This window comes from Triturus cristatus, chromosome 5_1 (assembly GCF_964204655.1).
Source record: "Triturus cristatus chromosome 5_1, aTriCri1.1, whole genome shotgun sequence".
In the NCBI taxonomy this organism is placed as follows: Eukaryota; Metazoa; Chordata; class Amphibia; order Caudata; family Salamandridae; genus Triturus; species Triturus cristatus.
In genome coordinates, this window is record NC_140587.1 from 314,526,750 (window position 1) to 314,544,945 (window position 18,196).

Genomic DNA, 18,196 nt, shown 5'->3' on the forward strand with positions numbered 1-18,196 from the left:
TAATTATTTTCTGTCTGAACCAATGCCAGCCTACCCACTATCCCCTCATCTGGCATTTGTTTATATTTCGGAAAGTTAAATATAATTTAAATGCATTCCTGAGGCTACGATCTTTTAAATATTTGTTGTTTGTAAAGAGTACGGACACTCCTTTTGGGTAGAATAGTGCCTCAGAATTTTTTTTAATAAATGAACAATGACAAAGCTATGCAGACAATATGGAAGAAATGCTACAGTAATAAGCACCATAACATGTAGTGTAGACTAGCATGGAGAAAAAGGATTAACCACTCATGCCAATCCATGCCTTAAATTGATAACTTAAGACTCACTACAATTGTTATATTTTAGGCTAAATAAAATAAAGAAAAAACAAAAGTATGAAACTCAATTAAATTGTGTGCACACTATCCTTAGGCATCTTAACATGCAGGATGATTTAAAGGGATCACATTTAAAGTAGAAGTACCCAACAAAAGCAAAATCATCAGCCCCTTACCTCTGGTAATGTGCTCAACTTCTTTGGCCGTTTACCTTCCTTGGTAAATGATCTTATGATTTCATGTAGTGTGTTATAATTGTTCTTTATTGAGCTTCTTAAGCAGAATTCGGGAAACTTAATTTCAGATCCAAACTCAAGAAGAAAGAATAAGGAAACACTTAACATACATCACATTGTTTTTCTGACAAATCAAGAACATGCAATATGTGCATGGTACACCTACAATGAAAAACAAAGTTTTCTGACTTGTATCAGCTCTTCAGTTAAGGTAGAGTTCCTAAATTTATATATGCTGAGGACTGAAATACTCTAAACAGCTACAGTCCCAATCACAAAGAGTCCATAAGGCATCTGCCTGTAACATTACCATTTCTTTATGAAGGATTACCCAAAAACTGCAATGGATCACTACAAAAGGAGGGGGCAGGAGGATCAAATATAACAGATAAAAAAATCAATGTGGGAAAATAAGTCACAGGTCAGCAAATTAATCTGCTCAAACGCTGCCATGTTTTATAATGATGTGAATACATTCCAAAAGAACAAATGACTTTCCTTCTGTAACGCTCATTCTTGTAGATACTCTAACCGTAGATTCCTCACCTTTAGAATATCCCCAGGTGCCAGACTGGATCCAGAAGATTCTTCAACCTAGCCCGTACGCATCATGCAGCTCTGCGTCGACTCTGCCCTGCCCCGAAGTGATGACTGGTGCCGCACATAAGACCCACTCAAGTGTGCTTGTGTCAGTTTCTTTCTGGACAACATAATCAGCCTTGGATTCCAAGCCCAAAAACAAATTGCTTCTGCTAGTGTCCAAATCTCCAATTTGGAACCTTTTAGATGGAAAGACACCATTTCACACAAAGGTGAGGTGGGAGGGCCGTGAGGAATCTGTAATTAGATGAGTAACTTTTTTCTTGAATGTCGCAGATTATTCCTCTTTATAATAGATACCAGAGCAAAACCTACCCACGGGGATGGGCTTGACTCATACCAACAAGTCCTGCAGGAACGAACTGCCAAAATGCTCCTCCAGTGGTACTTAGCGGTCAAGGAAGTAATGCTTCATGAGCGTGTGCACGGATGCCCACATTGCAGCATGACAAGTATCCAGGACGGGCTCTCTGCATGCTAACACGGTGGTGGAAGGTTTGGCCGTGGTGGAATGTGTCCTCATCACTTCTATAGATTACTTCCAGGCTTCCATTTCTGCACTGACCTGCCTTTCTTTGCCGCAGGGAACCCCACAAACTGCTTATTGTTCACTCAATGGTCTTTGGTAGGATAGATGTAAAAACAGGGAATTCTTATGGTGTGGAAAAGATGAAGTCTCACTTTCTCTTTCAAGGGGTGAGTGAGGAGGGCCAAAGAATATTAAGAGGGTGATGGACTGCCCACTGTGAAAGCGATATTAGGAGGCAGCAGTTCACTGCAGACTCATTTGAAATATAACATTTGTAAGTATTGCGATGCCCAACGCATCCAGAGATGAGAAGCAATACTAAAAACAGTTTATGACAAACTATTATTAAAAGCCTTATATTAGAATTACCCAAAACAGTGCGGAAAAAGTAAATAAGTGATGTGTGTATACATAAAATGACATGACTCTTGACACCAGAAGATTATTTGCTTTTAAGAGTCAGCAAGTCTATGTATTGTCTATTGTGGACGGTATTTTGAGGTTTAGGGTTAATACAAGGTCATCATTGAGACATAGGGACACTGAAGAGCTTTGTGGCCTACAAAGGAAATTACGGGGACAATGAATTAATAATAACAGAGGGTTGATTCACATTGAACTAAATCGAAGTGACGAAAACAGAAAGATCAGAGGTTCTCTGATGAGTAGACAAGTATTGCAGGGTGAATGATTGCAGAGAACCTGCAACTTAGGATGTAGAATATTCGTAAATAGGATTGTGAATGGTGAGGGGGTTGAAACTCAAACGGAGTAAAGTTACTCATCCCAAACCAAAGTGGTATGTCAAAAAAATCATACTCACAGTTGCACAGGTATGTAATGAGTCTATATGGAAATATATAGTGGGAGGTTGGCAAATAGGTGAATCTAAAGGGAAAATACTGGAGATTCAGGGCTAACCTCTTTTCTCTCGGACGTGAACCCTAAAAAAGGGTAACGCGTGTATAATGTCCAAAGAATCAAGTGGGAGTAAGGGCAGACCATTCACTGTGGCTGTCCATGTAGATGGGAAAATTCCAAGCCAATTAATAATAATTAGGTCCCAGATCGGAGGCAGGAGGCAAACAAATCAAATGTCCCATGAACAATGAATAACAGTCTAGAGGCAGGAAAAATACAAAAGTATGTCAAAGTAAACTGTGAACTGGAACTGAATCACCATCTGCTTACCCTACTAACAGAAACACCATCAGTAGCAAGAACAGCTAAAATAGCCGTAAATTTCAGTTGTAAGCAAGGATGGAGTCACACTATCACCTAGGGATCATCAGCATAGGACCACTAGAACGCACAAAGCCGCGGGGTGAAGCAATCACCTAGACACTCCCGTGGGGTGTGAGCGGCACAATTAGACAGGTTCCTGATGGCACACCTAATTAACAAATGTACTCAAGAAGATAACCAGAAATGTTATACACATTTCTTTAGCATGAGTAAACATTCAGATTATCTTCAATCAGAAGTAGTATATGGCTCAATAATTAGCAATTAAACAATAAGCCAAAGAACAATTGTGGAAGTAGTTAATTACAGTAAATAAATATAATGGAGAAAAACATGTACAGAACAAGGGCAAGCATTGGTAATGCACAATGTATGGAGGTATGGAAGTACAAATCAACGCAATTAATGGTACTCAATGCCTGGGGGCAAAGCAAACCACTCAGTGGCCCCAACAATTTATATTGGTACCTTATTAAAACATATACAACATAATAAAGAGCAGCGGAGAGCAAAGAAAAACATGAATGGAATTAGAGCGATAATGGTATCATCTTGGAATGGGGAGAGGAGAGACTCGTCAAAAGGCAGATCCATGCGGGAAGCCTGAAGGTCAGCCCAGCCGAGAAGCCCTGAGATCTCATCCACACATAGTGCTAGAGCACCAGACTTGTGCAGAATGCACATTCAGGCCAGATCGGATGACATACTAGCCTGCATCCTGGCCATCTTGAATGGTGTGTGCCAAATTGGCACAAAATTGCTCCAGAATGCTTGGTAAGATCTTACCAACCAAATCCTATAATGCACTGGAGTACCCTCCAGGAAAACAGCTACTCTTGACTGATCTGAGGGTGAGAGGAAGAATCCTCTTCCCAAATGCCTCTCAATCTTTTTTGACTCTCTGTCCAGGGTGTGAAGGGGACTAGTAAGAAACAAATTGGGGTTAACTCTGCAAGTGGAGGCCTGTACTACCATGCTCTCAGGTATACAGGTGTGTGTTAAGAAGGCAGGGTCACCTGGAGTGGTCTATGGCAAAATGCAACCCTTCTGTTTATGGGTGGGTACGTGCAGGGTTTGGTCCAAGTGCCCATGAAAGTGTCAGTCAGGGCCTCATTGAGCAGAAGTAGGGGTTCAGATAAGGATTGTCCTGGTTGTAACACTTCTGTGATGACATTGTTTTTTATCTCAACGAAAGGCAATTGTAGATTCAAGACTTCAGCTACTAATTCACTCACCATGTCAAATGAAGCAAATTCCTCTGTGGAAGGACCAGAGGAGAGACCAGCCCAGTGCCAGGGTTAGTGTCTATCTGGACACTTCTAGGTCCATACACAAATTATCATCATATTGTGGGGAGAATTTGTCCCCACCATCATCACCCAAAGATGACGGACTCTGGTCAGACTCTGAACCAAACAATTCTTGTAGCACTTGGTGGCGGCTCCCAGGCAAAGGTGTTGTTTTATCAGTCAGAGTGTATGGGGCCCAGGCACTTAGGGACTGATGTCTAGAATGGGATCGATGTCCTCCTCTGGCGTTGATGTGGCATTAATCTGCATAGATCATAGGGCAGGGCATGGAGTCCGTGCTGAACCCAAAACAGCATTTAGGAAGCATGATGGTGGCCTTCACCAATCCATGGGCACAGAGGTGCACCAGAGGGAGCTAGAGCTAGTAGGATGCCTAAGATGCAGAGCATGGCCTCTTTAAATGCCTAAATCTGTGGATGTGTTGCAACACACCCGGAAATTCAGGGTGCATCAGAATCAGTCCCTTAATAGGGGGCAGGGTGAGAGACTGAGGGACACCTGGACACCCTCATGACTTCAAGAGGAGAGTGGCGAGGCTAGGAAGAGGTAAACTTGGACGGTTTGTGTTCCTTCTTGGACTTTGACTTAATCAAAAACTTGGACCACAATAATGACCTCTTGTGGCACCGGCCCCGTGTCCTAGACTTAAAGTGGGAGAGACCCTTACGCGGCTTCCTTCAGTGTTCGGAACATATAGCTTGGCACGGCAATCCCAGATCACCTTTGAGTGCAATAATGCCATGGAGTTGTGGCGCGACCCCAAATACCAGAGACACACTTTGTGGGGATCTGTCACAGACATTTGTTTGTGACAGTGGCTAATAGGATTAAACCCTGTAATTTTAGGAGAAGACATATTCCCTTGCACACTAGAAAGAAATTATGAGATGAAAAACTCATCAATTGACAAGAAAAAGTTAGGAGCTAGCACTGGATCTGCGTATGAAAGCGCATAAAGAAAGGGACACGCTTGGAGTGGCACCTGTTTGCAGCTCCAGTCGTCACACCTGGGGCAAAGCAGAGTTGACATGGAGCCGCACAGTGTCCCCTACCGGTGTGCAGGGACTATGCAGAAAAATCTTCCGGATCAAGTCTAGTTCCTGGGAATGTTTTAAAGGTGAGGAATCATGGTTACTAAGTTTCTATGAAGATTTTCGTCATCTTTAGCACTCATTTCTCTGATGTGGTCCATCATCTGAGAAGAAATGCTGGAACACTGACACTCCAGTAACTTAGACATGGAACACACAAACAAGAGTTCAGAGGGTAGGAAAGGGATGGCAAATGACAGCAGAGACATCCACAACTTTTTAAGGAACACACAGAAAGAGTGGAAAACACTGCAACCCCAGCAGAAAGTCGAATACACTCAGAGTTTGAACTTGCATTAAAAGTCCAACACACCGGCTATCAATAACAGAAAAGCCGGTGAAAACTATACACAAAATCACATTTGATGCTGAGCACCACACCAGATGAGAACAAAAGTAATAGGCTGCACAACAGTTGTTAAATGGAAGCAAATGAGTGATTAGGTACTCCCTGATACATCAATCCAAGTAGTTCCTTCATTGTAAAAGTGATCTATCATGCACATACTCCAGCGTCAGCCTGATCTCTTTAGAGGAATTCCTGCCTCCAAGGTTCCATAATCTGCCCAAAACCTATAACATACTAATGTGATTCGGGTCAGGTTCTGAACACATACACAGTTCTTCAAGAATAAGTGGTAAGAGGTGCAAAGTATTGTGCTGATCATATCTTGGATCGTGGATTTACCCAAAACCTTGAAACATCTACCCTGGCAGTCACATGCAAATATTGTCTGACCACAACTTCATATGCATTAACTCAACCAAATATCCTAAGTCACCGGCTGCACCAATACACCTCTCCCCCATCCTGGTCTAGTAAATTCGAAAAATAATCTCAGAAGTCTGACTAAGCACACAGAATTACAACACTAACCTGGAGAGCCCGAAACCTCCGGTAAATCTATGGTGAGTATTAAAGTAACCAAGAAATGGTTCAAAGGATAACTTGCAGCCCTGAAAAATGTCTGCTGCTACTTGCAAAAGCAATGGCATAAATTGCAAGCTGCAGAGGACAAACCCGGTCACAAACTGCATAGGAAACATTGCAACAAATGTATTATAAGAGCCACAAAGATCTGCTATGATAAACACATACTCCAAAGAAGTCTTACGCATTTACTGCACTTTGTATAATCCAGATGTCCCGGAAGTAACAACATAGTTAGGATATAGTTTATATCGGTTAATACTGAATTGTCAAAATTTGTGACGCCATCTCAAAATTCATGGATCACTCACCCTACTATTCTCTTCAGCCACCACTACTACAATATATTTTCACATCTGTCCTTCTTCGGGACTGCATCATCTGGACAGGTCCTCTCTTTCCAACATAAAACATGAGTGGCTGAAAGTCACCCTACACGGGGCTATGATGACCGAATATTTGAGAGCCAATATAGCTCCCAACGGTCTCATTGTTAATAATTTTCCGCGCCTCTTCTTAGAAGATGCTCTTTTCAAGAAAGAATGGTCCCTAGTTGCTTGGAAATGCACTAGGGACTGGCTGATTTTAATTATAAATACAGCTAAAAGGATTGCAGACGCCCTTTTAATTAGAATCCAAGCAGCCGAGGGAGCCATCAAGGTGACAATTCAGACGGCAGTTTACAAGAATAAACTAGCAGAAATAAATGCGGAACTTGCAGAGAATCGGGAATATTTTATGAAACAAAAAATCACCAAGTTACAAAAAGATATTCAGAAATTCTCAACTGAGAAAGTCTATCCCTATCTCAAAGCAGACTATACAAGCTCAATAACTGGATACTCCTCAGATGATAGTTCTAACACTTCACGGAGGGGCTCTTCCTCCAGTAATGACTCCAACACTGGGAGCTGGAACAATAGGAAGACACGTACCTATCAACCATCCAATTTTCCAACCTTTAACGCCCCCCCCCTATTCGGGTCCCCCCTTCTGGCAGTACCCTATATATCCACAAGGCCCACCACCCTTCTATCAGACCGGACCTGCACCTCCTTTTTTAGACAGAGGTTGGGGCAGAGGAAGAGGGCGCAGAAGAGGCCAAAAAAGAGTTCAGTGGCAGGACCAAACGACAGGATCGGTGGAGACCAGGAGTCAAACCAAGGGGAAAAGAAACTGATTGTGAATCTATCCTCCAGAACCATGTCACACATTGAGGAACAGGTTCTACAGAAGGGGTTAGGTTTTGTTCCCACTCCCAGAATAGACACTTTCAGGGATCGTTGCGAGATCCAAACCTTCTTTCGCAAAATCCGTCTACAAGCCTTCTTTCAGGATCAACCAGCACATATTGCTACTGATTCTGGACTCCACAAACCGTCAACCTTCACTCCCACTAGCAGCATGGTCCCTAACGAGGTCCTCACGTTTGAACAAGCTGTTTTGAAGGATTTCAACTCCAACACTAATTCAACATCCTTTCATAATCTCTCCACGACGGAGACGACAGCCATTAAAACACTGGCACATGACGAGACTATCACAATCAAACAAGCTGACAAAGGTGGGGCCACTGTTATTATGAACACAGTAGATTACAACATCGAATGTGAGAGACAACTGAGTGATAGAAGATACTACACTCCAATAAGAGAGAATCCCACACAGAGATTACATAATACCATCACTGCTATGACCTTCTCTGCAGAATCGGAAGGATGGATTTCGAAAAAAGAAGCAGGGTTCCTAATAACCAACGATCCAGTCGTGCCCTACTTCTATTGTCTCCCTAAAATACATAAAGGGACGACACCAGTACCGGGACGCCCCATCGTGTCAGGTATAGGTTCCATACTAGAGCCCCTTTCCAAGTTTGTGGACCACTTCATACAACCTTTTGTCAAGGAAACACCTTCCTATGTGAGGGACACGACTGACGTGTTACGTCTCCTAGAGGGGTTTCAACATCCCAATGAGGTGAACCTTCTGGTGACATTGGATGTTGAGGCCCTATACACGAATATCCCTCAAAGAGCCACTTTGGAGGTTCTCGAAGACATCCTAACCACTGCTGAGTGGAGTTCACCCACTCCAGTTTCATTCATTATGGAATGCGCCACTTTAGCGCTCACAGAAAACTATTTTCAGTTTGGTACCCAACTTTTTCATCAGACCCAGGGTACTTCAATGGGGAGTACCTTTGCTCCAAGCCTGGCATGTTTGTACATGTCCGCTTTTGAACAACGCAAGATTTTTGATATCAATAATCCATACGGTTCTAACATCTTATTGTGGAAACGGTTTATCGACGACATCCTTATCTTCTGGAAGGGCGAGTTGATTGAATGCAACAATTTTTGTACGTGGATCAATACCTTGAATCCCCACTTGAGATTCACCAACACGATCTCTAATAAGGAGATTCCTTTTCTTGATCTCATGATTAAATTGGAAGCAGAGACAATCTCTACCACCCTATATCGTAAACCGACAGACAGAAATAGTCTGCTTCTTTTCAGCAGTCATCACCCCAGGGCACTGAGACATAATCTGCCTATAGGCCAGTTTCTTCGCATCAGAAGGAATTGTAGCACCCTCGCTGAATACAAAAAGGAAGCAAATACATTGAGACAAGATCTCCTCCAACGTCAATACCCTAAACAGGTGATCAATGATGCTTTTAAAAGAGCACGTAATAATAATCGAGAAGGATTGTTGGAGGTTAGGACAAGAGAACCCGACACTACCATCACCTGTGTCACCACCTACACACCAGACTCGAGTCGTCTGATGAACATTATTCGTAAACACTGGGGTATTTTGAACACCGGTTCACTGAACCTTGGGAACCCCAGGTTTGCTTTTAAGAGGACCAACAACATAAAGGATATGTTGATACACACCAGACCTAAACAACGCCGTGACACAACACAGAACACCCTATGGCATTTACCACCAGTACAGGGACATTTTCCTTGCGGTTCATGTTCTGTTTGTCCCCAAACCAAGGTCACAAAACAACTGAACCTTCCGAACAACTTTCTGTGGCATTTGAAAAAACACACGAACTGTAACACAACTAACTGTGTTTATTTGATGCGTTGCCCTTGCAACCTTATTTACATAGGGATGACGACAAGACAGGTAAAGCTCCGCATGATGGAACATAGAAGCACTTTCAGATGTGCTAAGACTAACACAAGAATGACCACCCATTACAAAGAAAGTAACCATCCTCCTGACTCCTTTGAGTGGTGCATTCTTGAAGCACACACAGGCATGACGAAGGATGCCTTGTTCCGTTTGGAACAACGTTGGGTCCTGAGACTGTCTTCTGACAGAACAGGACTTAACGAGGAGATTCCATGGAGCATGCTGACCCCTAGAAACTAAGGGGCACTCTCAGTTGTCTCTCTAAGCATGTTAAATCTATATCACAGACTCAGTTAATGCAAATAGTAATTTTATTAATAGCTGACTACCTGGAGTACAATTCCCGCCTCCATTAAACATCTGACTATATACATTTCTTGAATTAACTAAACCCACCAAACTTTCTCATTGTACAAGGGCTACACGTCATTTATCTTCATTAATATGTGGGCACTGACTTGGCATAAAGCATTCATGATTATTGGTAAACCATCAGAATTGGTATATACTTTTAAAAGTAATCGTAGGATTGAATGCACGACCCTTCGAGATCACGTTCATTGCCACTGTCTTTCCTCGATTACCATTCCTTGCCCAGCCTCGTCCACACTTCCCCAATATGGCGCTCCAGAATGTGTAGCGCTCTAGTCCTTGCTTTACCCGACCCGGAAGTATGGATCATGCACCCAGTGTCCGACTTCCTTTTAAGCACCATTAGTGATTCCACGGTCACCGGACTACCTGGACCGGCCGTTCCGCAGGGGTAGGGTTAACGCTATAATCCAACTGCAAAACCGTGAGTTATACCATTCCTTTAACCCCCCATCGTTGTCTTGGGTTTTTAACCAGATTTCACTACTAAGAGACACGCGGTATCCGCTTGTCACGGGTTCATACTAATCGACCCAAACTCCAAGCGAGCACCATTACGATACGTAGACTGCTCGGCAATGTGTTTACGATACCAGGGCTATCTCTGATCATTTGGGCACAGATGTCAGCTCAGTCGGCCAGGTATCATTTCGCAATGTATTTGAAATTTACTTTATGGTGTTTGTTACCGCTCCAGGATTGCCTCTGTTGGTTCGAATTTCACAATCAGCGATACTATTGAGCTCGAGTGACCCTTACATAAGTTACCACCTTTACCTGGGTCCTAATAATGAATTCGCTGTGGTTTATACCCCATTATGGGTTTGACTTTAACATGCTTTCACCATATATCATGACATTAGACAGCAGTGCTGGCGGAGACCGGTACCAATATGGCCCGGCACGGATTGAACGAGGGTGAGACTCACTTTGATGAGATTATATCCTTATAATAATAATAATAATAATAATAATAATAATAATAATAAAGGGGCTTGTAAAGCGCATGGTGACGCCATCCCGGCGTGTCCCCGCGCTGTGGAGAAAAGTCAGGGCCAGGAGAGGGAAATTAAAGGGAAAACAGATGGGTTTTCAGAAGTTTTCTGAACAAGGTCTCTGAATCCGCTAGTCTGATACTCATGGGGAGAGAGTTCCATTCTTTGGCAGCCATTACACGAAAAGAACAACCACCCATTCTGGCTTTCTTGACGCGGGGAATTTTAAGCAATCCAGTTCCCCCAGAGCGGAGAGTTCTGTTAGGCTCGTAGGGGATAGCCAGATCAGTCATGTAGGGGGGAGCTTTGTGTGAGATGATCCTGTAGCACATTAGAAGTGCTTTAAATAGGACTCTCTTTTTTATGGGGAGCCAGTGCAGAGTGGCTAGGGCTGGTTTAGAGGCTGATCTTTTTGGGAGTCTAAGGACTAGGCGTGCTGCCGTGTTTTGGAGTACTTGAAGTCTCCTGATGTTTTTTTGTGTTGTTCCGAGCAGAAGCACATTTCCATAGTCTATCCTCGAGGTCACTAGAGCTTGGGTCATAGTGCGCCTGGCTTCAAGAGGGAGGAGGTCTAGGGTACGGTTCAAGGTCTTCATCACCCCGAAGCATTTCCCTACCACTTTGTGCACATGGTTGTCATAGGAGAGTCTGGGATCAACCCAGATCCCCAGGTTCTTAGCTGCTTTGCAGGGAGTGGGTAACGGCCCCAGACATGATGGCCACCACTCCTTGGTCCAGCTCGTATCCCTGCCTCCAATTACCAGAACCTCCGTTTTTGAACCATTTAGCTTCAGGCAGTGCTGGGTCATCCAGCCTGCCAGAGCCTGCATGCAGGTTTTAAAGTTGTCGGCAGCAATGGAGGGTGCTTGGGACAGGGAGATGAGGAGTTGGGTATCGTCGGCATATGAGACTAATTCAATGCCGAACGATTCAACCACTTCAGCCAAGGGGGCCATGTAAAGATTGAACAGGGTGGGGCTCAGGGCAGAGCCCTGAGGTACCCCCTGTTCTAAAGCTATGCTATCAGAGAGGTACATGCCTCTCTGAACCTGGAAGCAGCGGTTGGTGAGAAAGGCTTTTAGCCAGCCCAGTGCTTCCTGGGTGACCCCGGCTTTGTTCAGACACTGCAGCAAGATGGAATGTGCCACAGTGTCGAACGCGGCACTAAGGTCAAGCATAATCAGTGCCATAGTCTGGCCCTCATCAGCGCCTGCCCGTAAGGTTTCGGTCGCTCTCAGAAGGGCGGTTTCAGTGGAGTATCCTGCCCTAAACCCTGATTGAAAACTGTGGAAGGCATTATTAGACTCTAGATGGGCCATGAGTTGGTTGTTAGCTATTTTTTCGGCCACCTTCGCCAGATAAGGTAGCAACGAAATGGGCCGCAGGTTTTCTAGGATATCCTGACTTATGTTCGGTTTTTTCTTTATCGGAAGTACAATGGCTTTCTTCCACTCCGCAGGGAGGGTGGCCGTAGAAAAGGAGAGTTGGAGAATGTATCTAAAGTGTTGTTCTAAGACTTTAAGGCTAGCTGCTAGTATCTTGGGAGGGGCAGGATCCCGAGGGGAGCCTGATTTGATGCTTTTACAGATACTATTTAAGGTTGTGGTAGGAGGGACAGAGAAGCAGTTTAGGCATGTCTTAGCATGAGTGATCTCCAAATTCTCAGTAAAGTCAGAGCCCAAGGGCAAATCCTTAGAGAAGTTTGCGTAGATGTTGGTGATTTTACTGGCAAAGTATTTAGCAATATTATTGCACGTTTCAACAGAGTCATTCTGGGCATTGCTCTCATTAGTTACCAATGAAATTTCTTTGAAAAGCTCCTTTGAGGAGTTCTCAGCCTCTCCAATGCGGGTCTTATAATGAAGTGCTTTAGCGGAACGGATAAGTTTATAGTAGCTCGCTTGCGCTTTTTTATATTGGTTTTTGGCTGTGGGGCAAAATTTAATGCGCCATTCACGTTCCAGTTTTTTGCATGCAGATTTTGCAACCTGAAGTTCTGAAGTAAACCACGGGGAGGGTTTCCTCATCTTCTTGTTAATTACTGACCTACGGATGGGAGCGGTATTGTCTAGGGCAGTTAGGACACAGTTCTTAAGGCATGTATAGGCGGTCTCACAGTCGGACCCTCCAAGAGGTCCTGCCGCTTCAAGATTGTCGATGAAAGTGTCTAAGTTAAAGTTTTTCCACTTTCGACATTGGTAAATCTGCGTGCTATCGCTCCTTGTTTCAGACTCGGACACCCATATTTGTAAGGGAATGACAAACTTTATGTTCCCAGTACGATGTTTCCCTCCTGTCTTCTTTCGTACTTCTGTTGTTTGCTTCACCACTGCAGTGTCCTTCCATTGATTGACCACTGTTTTATTGCACTTTAGCACGTCACTGCACTCAGTCCCAATGCATGTGTTTTTACACTACCACAAACTACAGTATCGGGATGAGTGACTTTCATTGAAATAGCATTTTAATGGATTGTTTTTGATTATTCTAACTGTGTTTTTATTTCAGGTTAAGCATTGCTTACCCCGGTTGACACCAAGGTACCAACCACCCCTACACATTTTTTAGGGTGCTGTAATGGTGGCCGCTCCCTCACTATTCGCTTTGGGTGACCCCCACCAAAAAATGTGGAGGTAGTATATCATTAGGTCCTGAGGAATTGCCATCAACCTTGATAAATAGGCAAGAAACATGTCGACCTCTTTTTAGCGTATCACAACAAAGCATTGTAGTGACGATAAGCGCTATTCTCATTTTAATTAGGGGAGTAACCATACTCATTAAAAATTCTTTTGAATTGGATTATTTTTCCCTATTTTAACGCACACAACACCTTCACGTATACTGACACTAGGATCCTCACTTGCACTTCACCCATCGGCTCTGGAAAAAAGATCTCCGAGAAGTAGGCCCCTCAATGGGTGCCTGATCGGGCATTGCAGCGCCGGCCCGAGTAGGAGCAGACCCGATGATGAAGCAAGACACCTACTTGTCAGGTGTGTGAGGGTCTTATTCCAATAAGGAGATCACTCTCCGAATTTTCATCGGTTTCAACCACACAGTTAGCATTTCTCTCCTTTTTTCGTTTCCCGATAGGAACTTCATACTCAGTGTTTGAATATAGTCTCCTGGGCATGTATGCTGGACCTGATCATAAAAGCCCTTCCTTGACTTCCCCTTAATTTTTGTTGTACTGCATCATCTGTCTTATGCTATTAAACAACTACTTACCTCGTTTGTGTTGATGGCTACAAATGTGATACCTCGAGTTGTTTGAGGCATGCTGAAACATACCAATATCAGCTTATTTATATAAAAAATAAAGAAAAGTCTGCAGATCCTCAAATTCTGGTGAACTATCAGCCTACCTCTAACCCCCTCTAGCTCAGCAAAATCATAGGAAGTGGGGCAAAGATATAACACCACGAATAACTAATGTGACCATTTTCTCTACCACCAACAGTCTGTTCTCTGTGACCTTTGGTCGGGATTCAGTCCATTAAGGGGGCATTAGCTAAACATGGGGCCCCTTGCCAAAATGAGAAAGGAGATAGCCCCTCCACCTAAACTCCCCCTTATGGATGAGGGGAAAATAACAGTCCTAACCAATGTTTCCTCTAATCTTTTGCCTTAGTGTGTAGCAATGGAGGATCTATGTGCACTAACTAACCATGCAAGCGTACACCTTTATCAGATGCATGAAACAAAAAGGAGCAATGAGTCCCTGGATTGTTAAATTATAGTGAGCCAGGCACAACGGCTCATGGCGTTGTGTCCTGGGGGCCTAAGTCATTGAACATGTATATTTAAAAAGCCAGAAAGACAGTTAAGCAAGTACCCTGTTGATTCTAACATAGTTAAAGATGAACAATTTGAAAATATATAAACAAACAGTTCCTGATTGTGATCAACTAGCACTTCAGATCAATTTGTGTGGTCGGTCTGACTTTGGGGGTTTCTAAGTGAAGCCAGGCTGTGGGTTCATTGCATGGCGACTGACGGATAGCTAGGGGGGAAAGAGGGGATTGGGTGAGTGTGAGTCGACGCTGGTGTGGGTGAGACAGTCTCAAGGGGGGTCTACTATCACTGGGAGATGGATTGGTCCCGGGTGGAGGGTATAGAGTTCAGTTTTTATTCTATGAATGTTAGATATTTGTGCCAGTCTGGGGGACTGGTAGCAGTGTGGAGATTTAGAATGTTACCGTGTATCCGCTCATGTTCAGCCACTGGTGCCCTACGAAGGTCGATGAGCCATGTGTGTGTATGGGGTTGCTGAATTCGACTTCCAGGACATGGCTAGTCTGCATTTGGTATGGCCTAGTGCTAGGTCTAGGAATTTGTTGCTGATTTTACGACGTGTGTTGCACTTGGTTATGCCCATTAGAAAGTGAAGACCCTGCAAGGTGATCGTCGTGTCCGTGGCCTCAGAGTGTGGCAGCCACCTCAGTCCAGTCCAATACACTGTTAGTTGGGGGCATGCCCATACCATTTGTACAAATGTGGCATCGGATTTGTGACATCTAGGGCATATATCGAATGAGTTCGCATACATGCATGCTTCATTATGTGGGGTGAGGTACGTGTGGTGGAGGTAGTTAAATTGAGTAAACTTAATTCTGGCATTAGTGGATATTATCTTTGGGAACCCTATGCACTGTGCCCACTGTTTATCAGTTAGCGTGGTTGTTAATGCCGCGTCCCAGTATTCTCTGAGTTTTGCTATTAGGGGTGCATCATCTGGTCCCATCGAATTGTACAGCGTGGTGACTGCTTTCTTACACGTGCCATGCGTTAATAGTGCTTGAAATAAACTAAATATTTTAGGTTAGTCATGCGTGTTGCCCCAAGTCTTAAATAATTGATGTGAGTGACGCATACAGTAAGAAGGAGCAGGGTGGATATGCCATAGTCGTCAATCAGTGTATCGAAGTTGCAGAGATTCGAATCGACAAATAAGTCTCCCCAGGTGGTTAGACCGGCCGCAGACCAGTCTACCATTTCTGGGCACATAATTCTAGTATGTGTACCGGGTAGTACCCAGAGGGGTAGGTCAGGAGCATAGGGTGGAGGTGAGTGCCTTTGTAGTACGTAGCAGGACCAGCAGCTGTGAGCCGTAGACATTAGTATATTTCCCGGCTTCTTCAAGATTGTTGACTTGGAGCCAGACAGCCACTCCAGCAGCGTGGGCTGTTCTAGACCGGGCACCCAAGGGCCCAATTCGGTGATATTGCGGCCTGCCAACCACTGCATTGGCCATTGCAGCTGTGCGGCGGCATAGTAATGCTAGTAATTAGGGGCGCACTGACTGCCCTCCGTGATTGGTGGCATAGAGTTTTGTAAGGGCGACTCAGACTCTGGTCTTGCCCCAAATTAGAGATTTGAGGAGCGATTTCACGTCTCAAAACAATTTACTTGGCAGTTGGAAGGAGAGGGCTGCAAAGAAATACAGCAGTCTGGGAGGCAGTAACATTTTAGCTATAGCTATACGTCCCATGGGGGACAGTGGCAGTTCTGTCCAGAATGTTAGGGAAGAACGCGAGTTGGCGATCACCCTGCCCAGGTTACCGTTAATTAGATCCACTTGTGAGTGATTCATTTGTCCTCTTAAGTACCTGAAGGCGTCACAAGACCAGGTGAGTGGGGCACGTGTTAAGCCCTTCCTTTGTTCTGGAGTCAGGGGTGTCATTGGGAACAAGAGAGATTTTCCCCAATTCACCTTTAGGCCAGAGATGCATTCAAAGCCATCCAGCAGATCTGTCAAGCTTTGCAACTCTGCCTGGGGACACAGCAGGAACCAGCACATCATCAGCGTATAGCGAGACAATGTGCCAATGGTTGTGAGCCCTGATGCCCCAGTTAATTACATGGCTATGTAGTGTGAAAGCCAGAGGCTCCATCTTTGCGACCTCCAATCTTTCAAAAAGAGCTGGTGCGGAGCTTCGAGAGGTTCACAGGGACATGGAGGTCCTGGTAGATGAGTCTCTTCTCTAGAGGATCACAAGTAGGGACGCGAAGCAGAAATAGAGCAGCTAAAGCAGGAGACCTTGTGCCTCAGGAACCAGCATCTGGATCTCCAAGCCCACGCCGAAGACCTAGAGAACAGGTCTCGGCGTAATAACATACGCATCCACAGCGTAGCTCCTGGGGCAGAGGTATCGGACATTGTCACCTTTGGGTCAGAGCTGTTCAGATCTATCCTTGAAGCGGCCCTGATCTAGAGATTTAGATCAACCAAGCTCAGAGTATGACCCAGAAGAACCTCGGCTGGACCCCCCCTCAGACATACTAACTTGTGTCCATGATTTCACCCTCAAGGAGAAAATCATAAAGGCCGCCAGGGACAAACATCCTATCCAATTTCAGGGTCACTCTCTTCTCATGTATCAAGATTAGGCAGCCTACACTCTCCAGAAACGCAGGGCATTTCAACCTGTTAGCTCACACCTTTGAGAGCTGGGGGTGCCCTACTCCTGTGGACATCCCTTCCGCATTATTTTTCACCTGGAGGGGAAGTTACACCAACTCTGCTCACTGGATGCAGCATGTCGCCTACTTAACCTGAAAGACCCTTCCCTGGAGCATCCCAGTGCGAGGAAGCAAGGCCACAGTAGAGGGGAGTATCACGGCCGGAAGGGCTCGAGGTCGTCACTGACCGGACTGTGCCCAGATCTCGACACCATCGCCAGGTAGAGGCAGGCGGTCCTGGTTACTCTGGTGGGAGACTCAGCTGGGCCGGCGACTGCCTAATGTAGAATGCTCCTTTTTTCCTTTCTCACTTCTGCTCTACCTAGATTTGCCATCTCCCCTTCTTCCATCGGGGCTCGGGGGGGGACAACGGAGATTCCTCCTTAACGTTGGTATTCCATGGAGAAACCTTTCCCGGACAATGTTCTTCCTTTGGACAATAGTTGTTTTTTGTTTATTCGGGCCAATAGGGCATTTTGTTATAAGGGTTTGTTGGACCCGGTGACCATGCACATATCACTTCTGCTGTTACACACACAACCTGATCATCTGTACCCCTAGTCCAGGGAGAGTTAGGTCAGGACAGTTCAGGAATATACGGAACTCTGCTCCCTATTGGAAACCACCATGACTAATCAACTAGTGATTCTCACACTTTACGTCAAAGGCCTTAACCATTTGCTAAAGCAGAGCTCCATCCTTTCCTACTTAGAAAATTGCGGGGCACACATTTGTAGCAAGAGACGCACCTTCTCCCCAAAGGCCAACATAGACTTCGTTCGAAGGCATTCCCCTATCAATTCTCCTCGTCTCTAGTCCAAGACTGCTGGTGTGGCGATCCTGATCTCTCGGACATTTAAAGGAAAGGTGGGGGCCCGGACAGGCAGAGATTAAAGGCAGGCTCCTAGCATACTACTTACACATTGGGTCCACTACCATCACAGTG

The 18,196-nt window shown here is 44.7% G+C and overlaps 1 protein-coding gene across 2 annotated transcripts in view; it reads right to left on the minus strand.

The window, feature by feature from the left end:
* The window catches only part of MTBP (MDM2 binding protein), a 236,302-nt gene that overhangs the window by 125,457 nt on the left and 92,649 nt on the right, over positions 1 to 18,196 (minus strand). For both annotated transcript variants that reach the window (XM_085605039.1, XM_085605040.1), the window contains exon 8: positions 500 to 634. In XM_085605039.1, the coding sequence (XP_085461165.1) occupies positions 500 to 634 (135 nt within the window). The remainder of the gene's footprint in view (positions 1 to 499; positions 635 to 18,196) is intronic.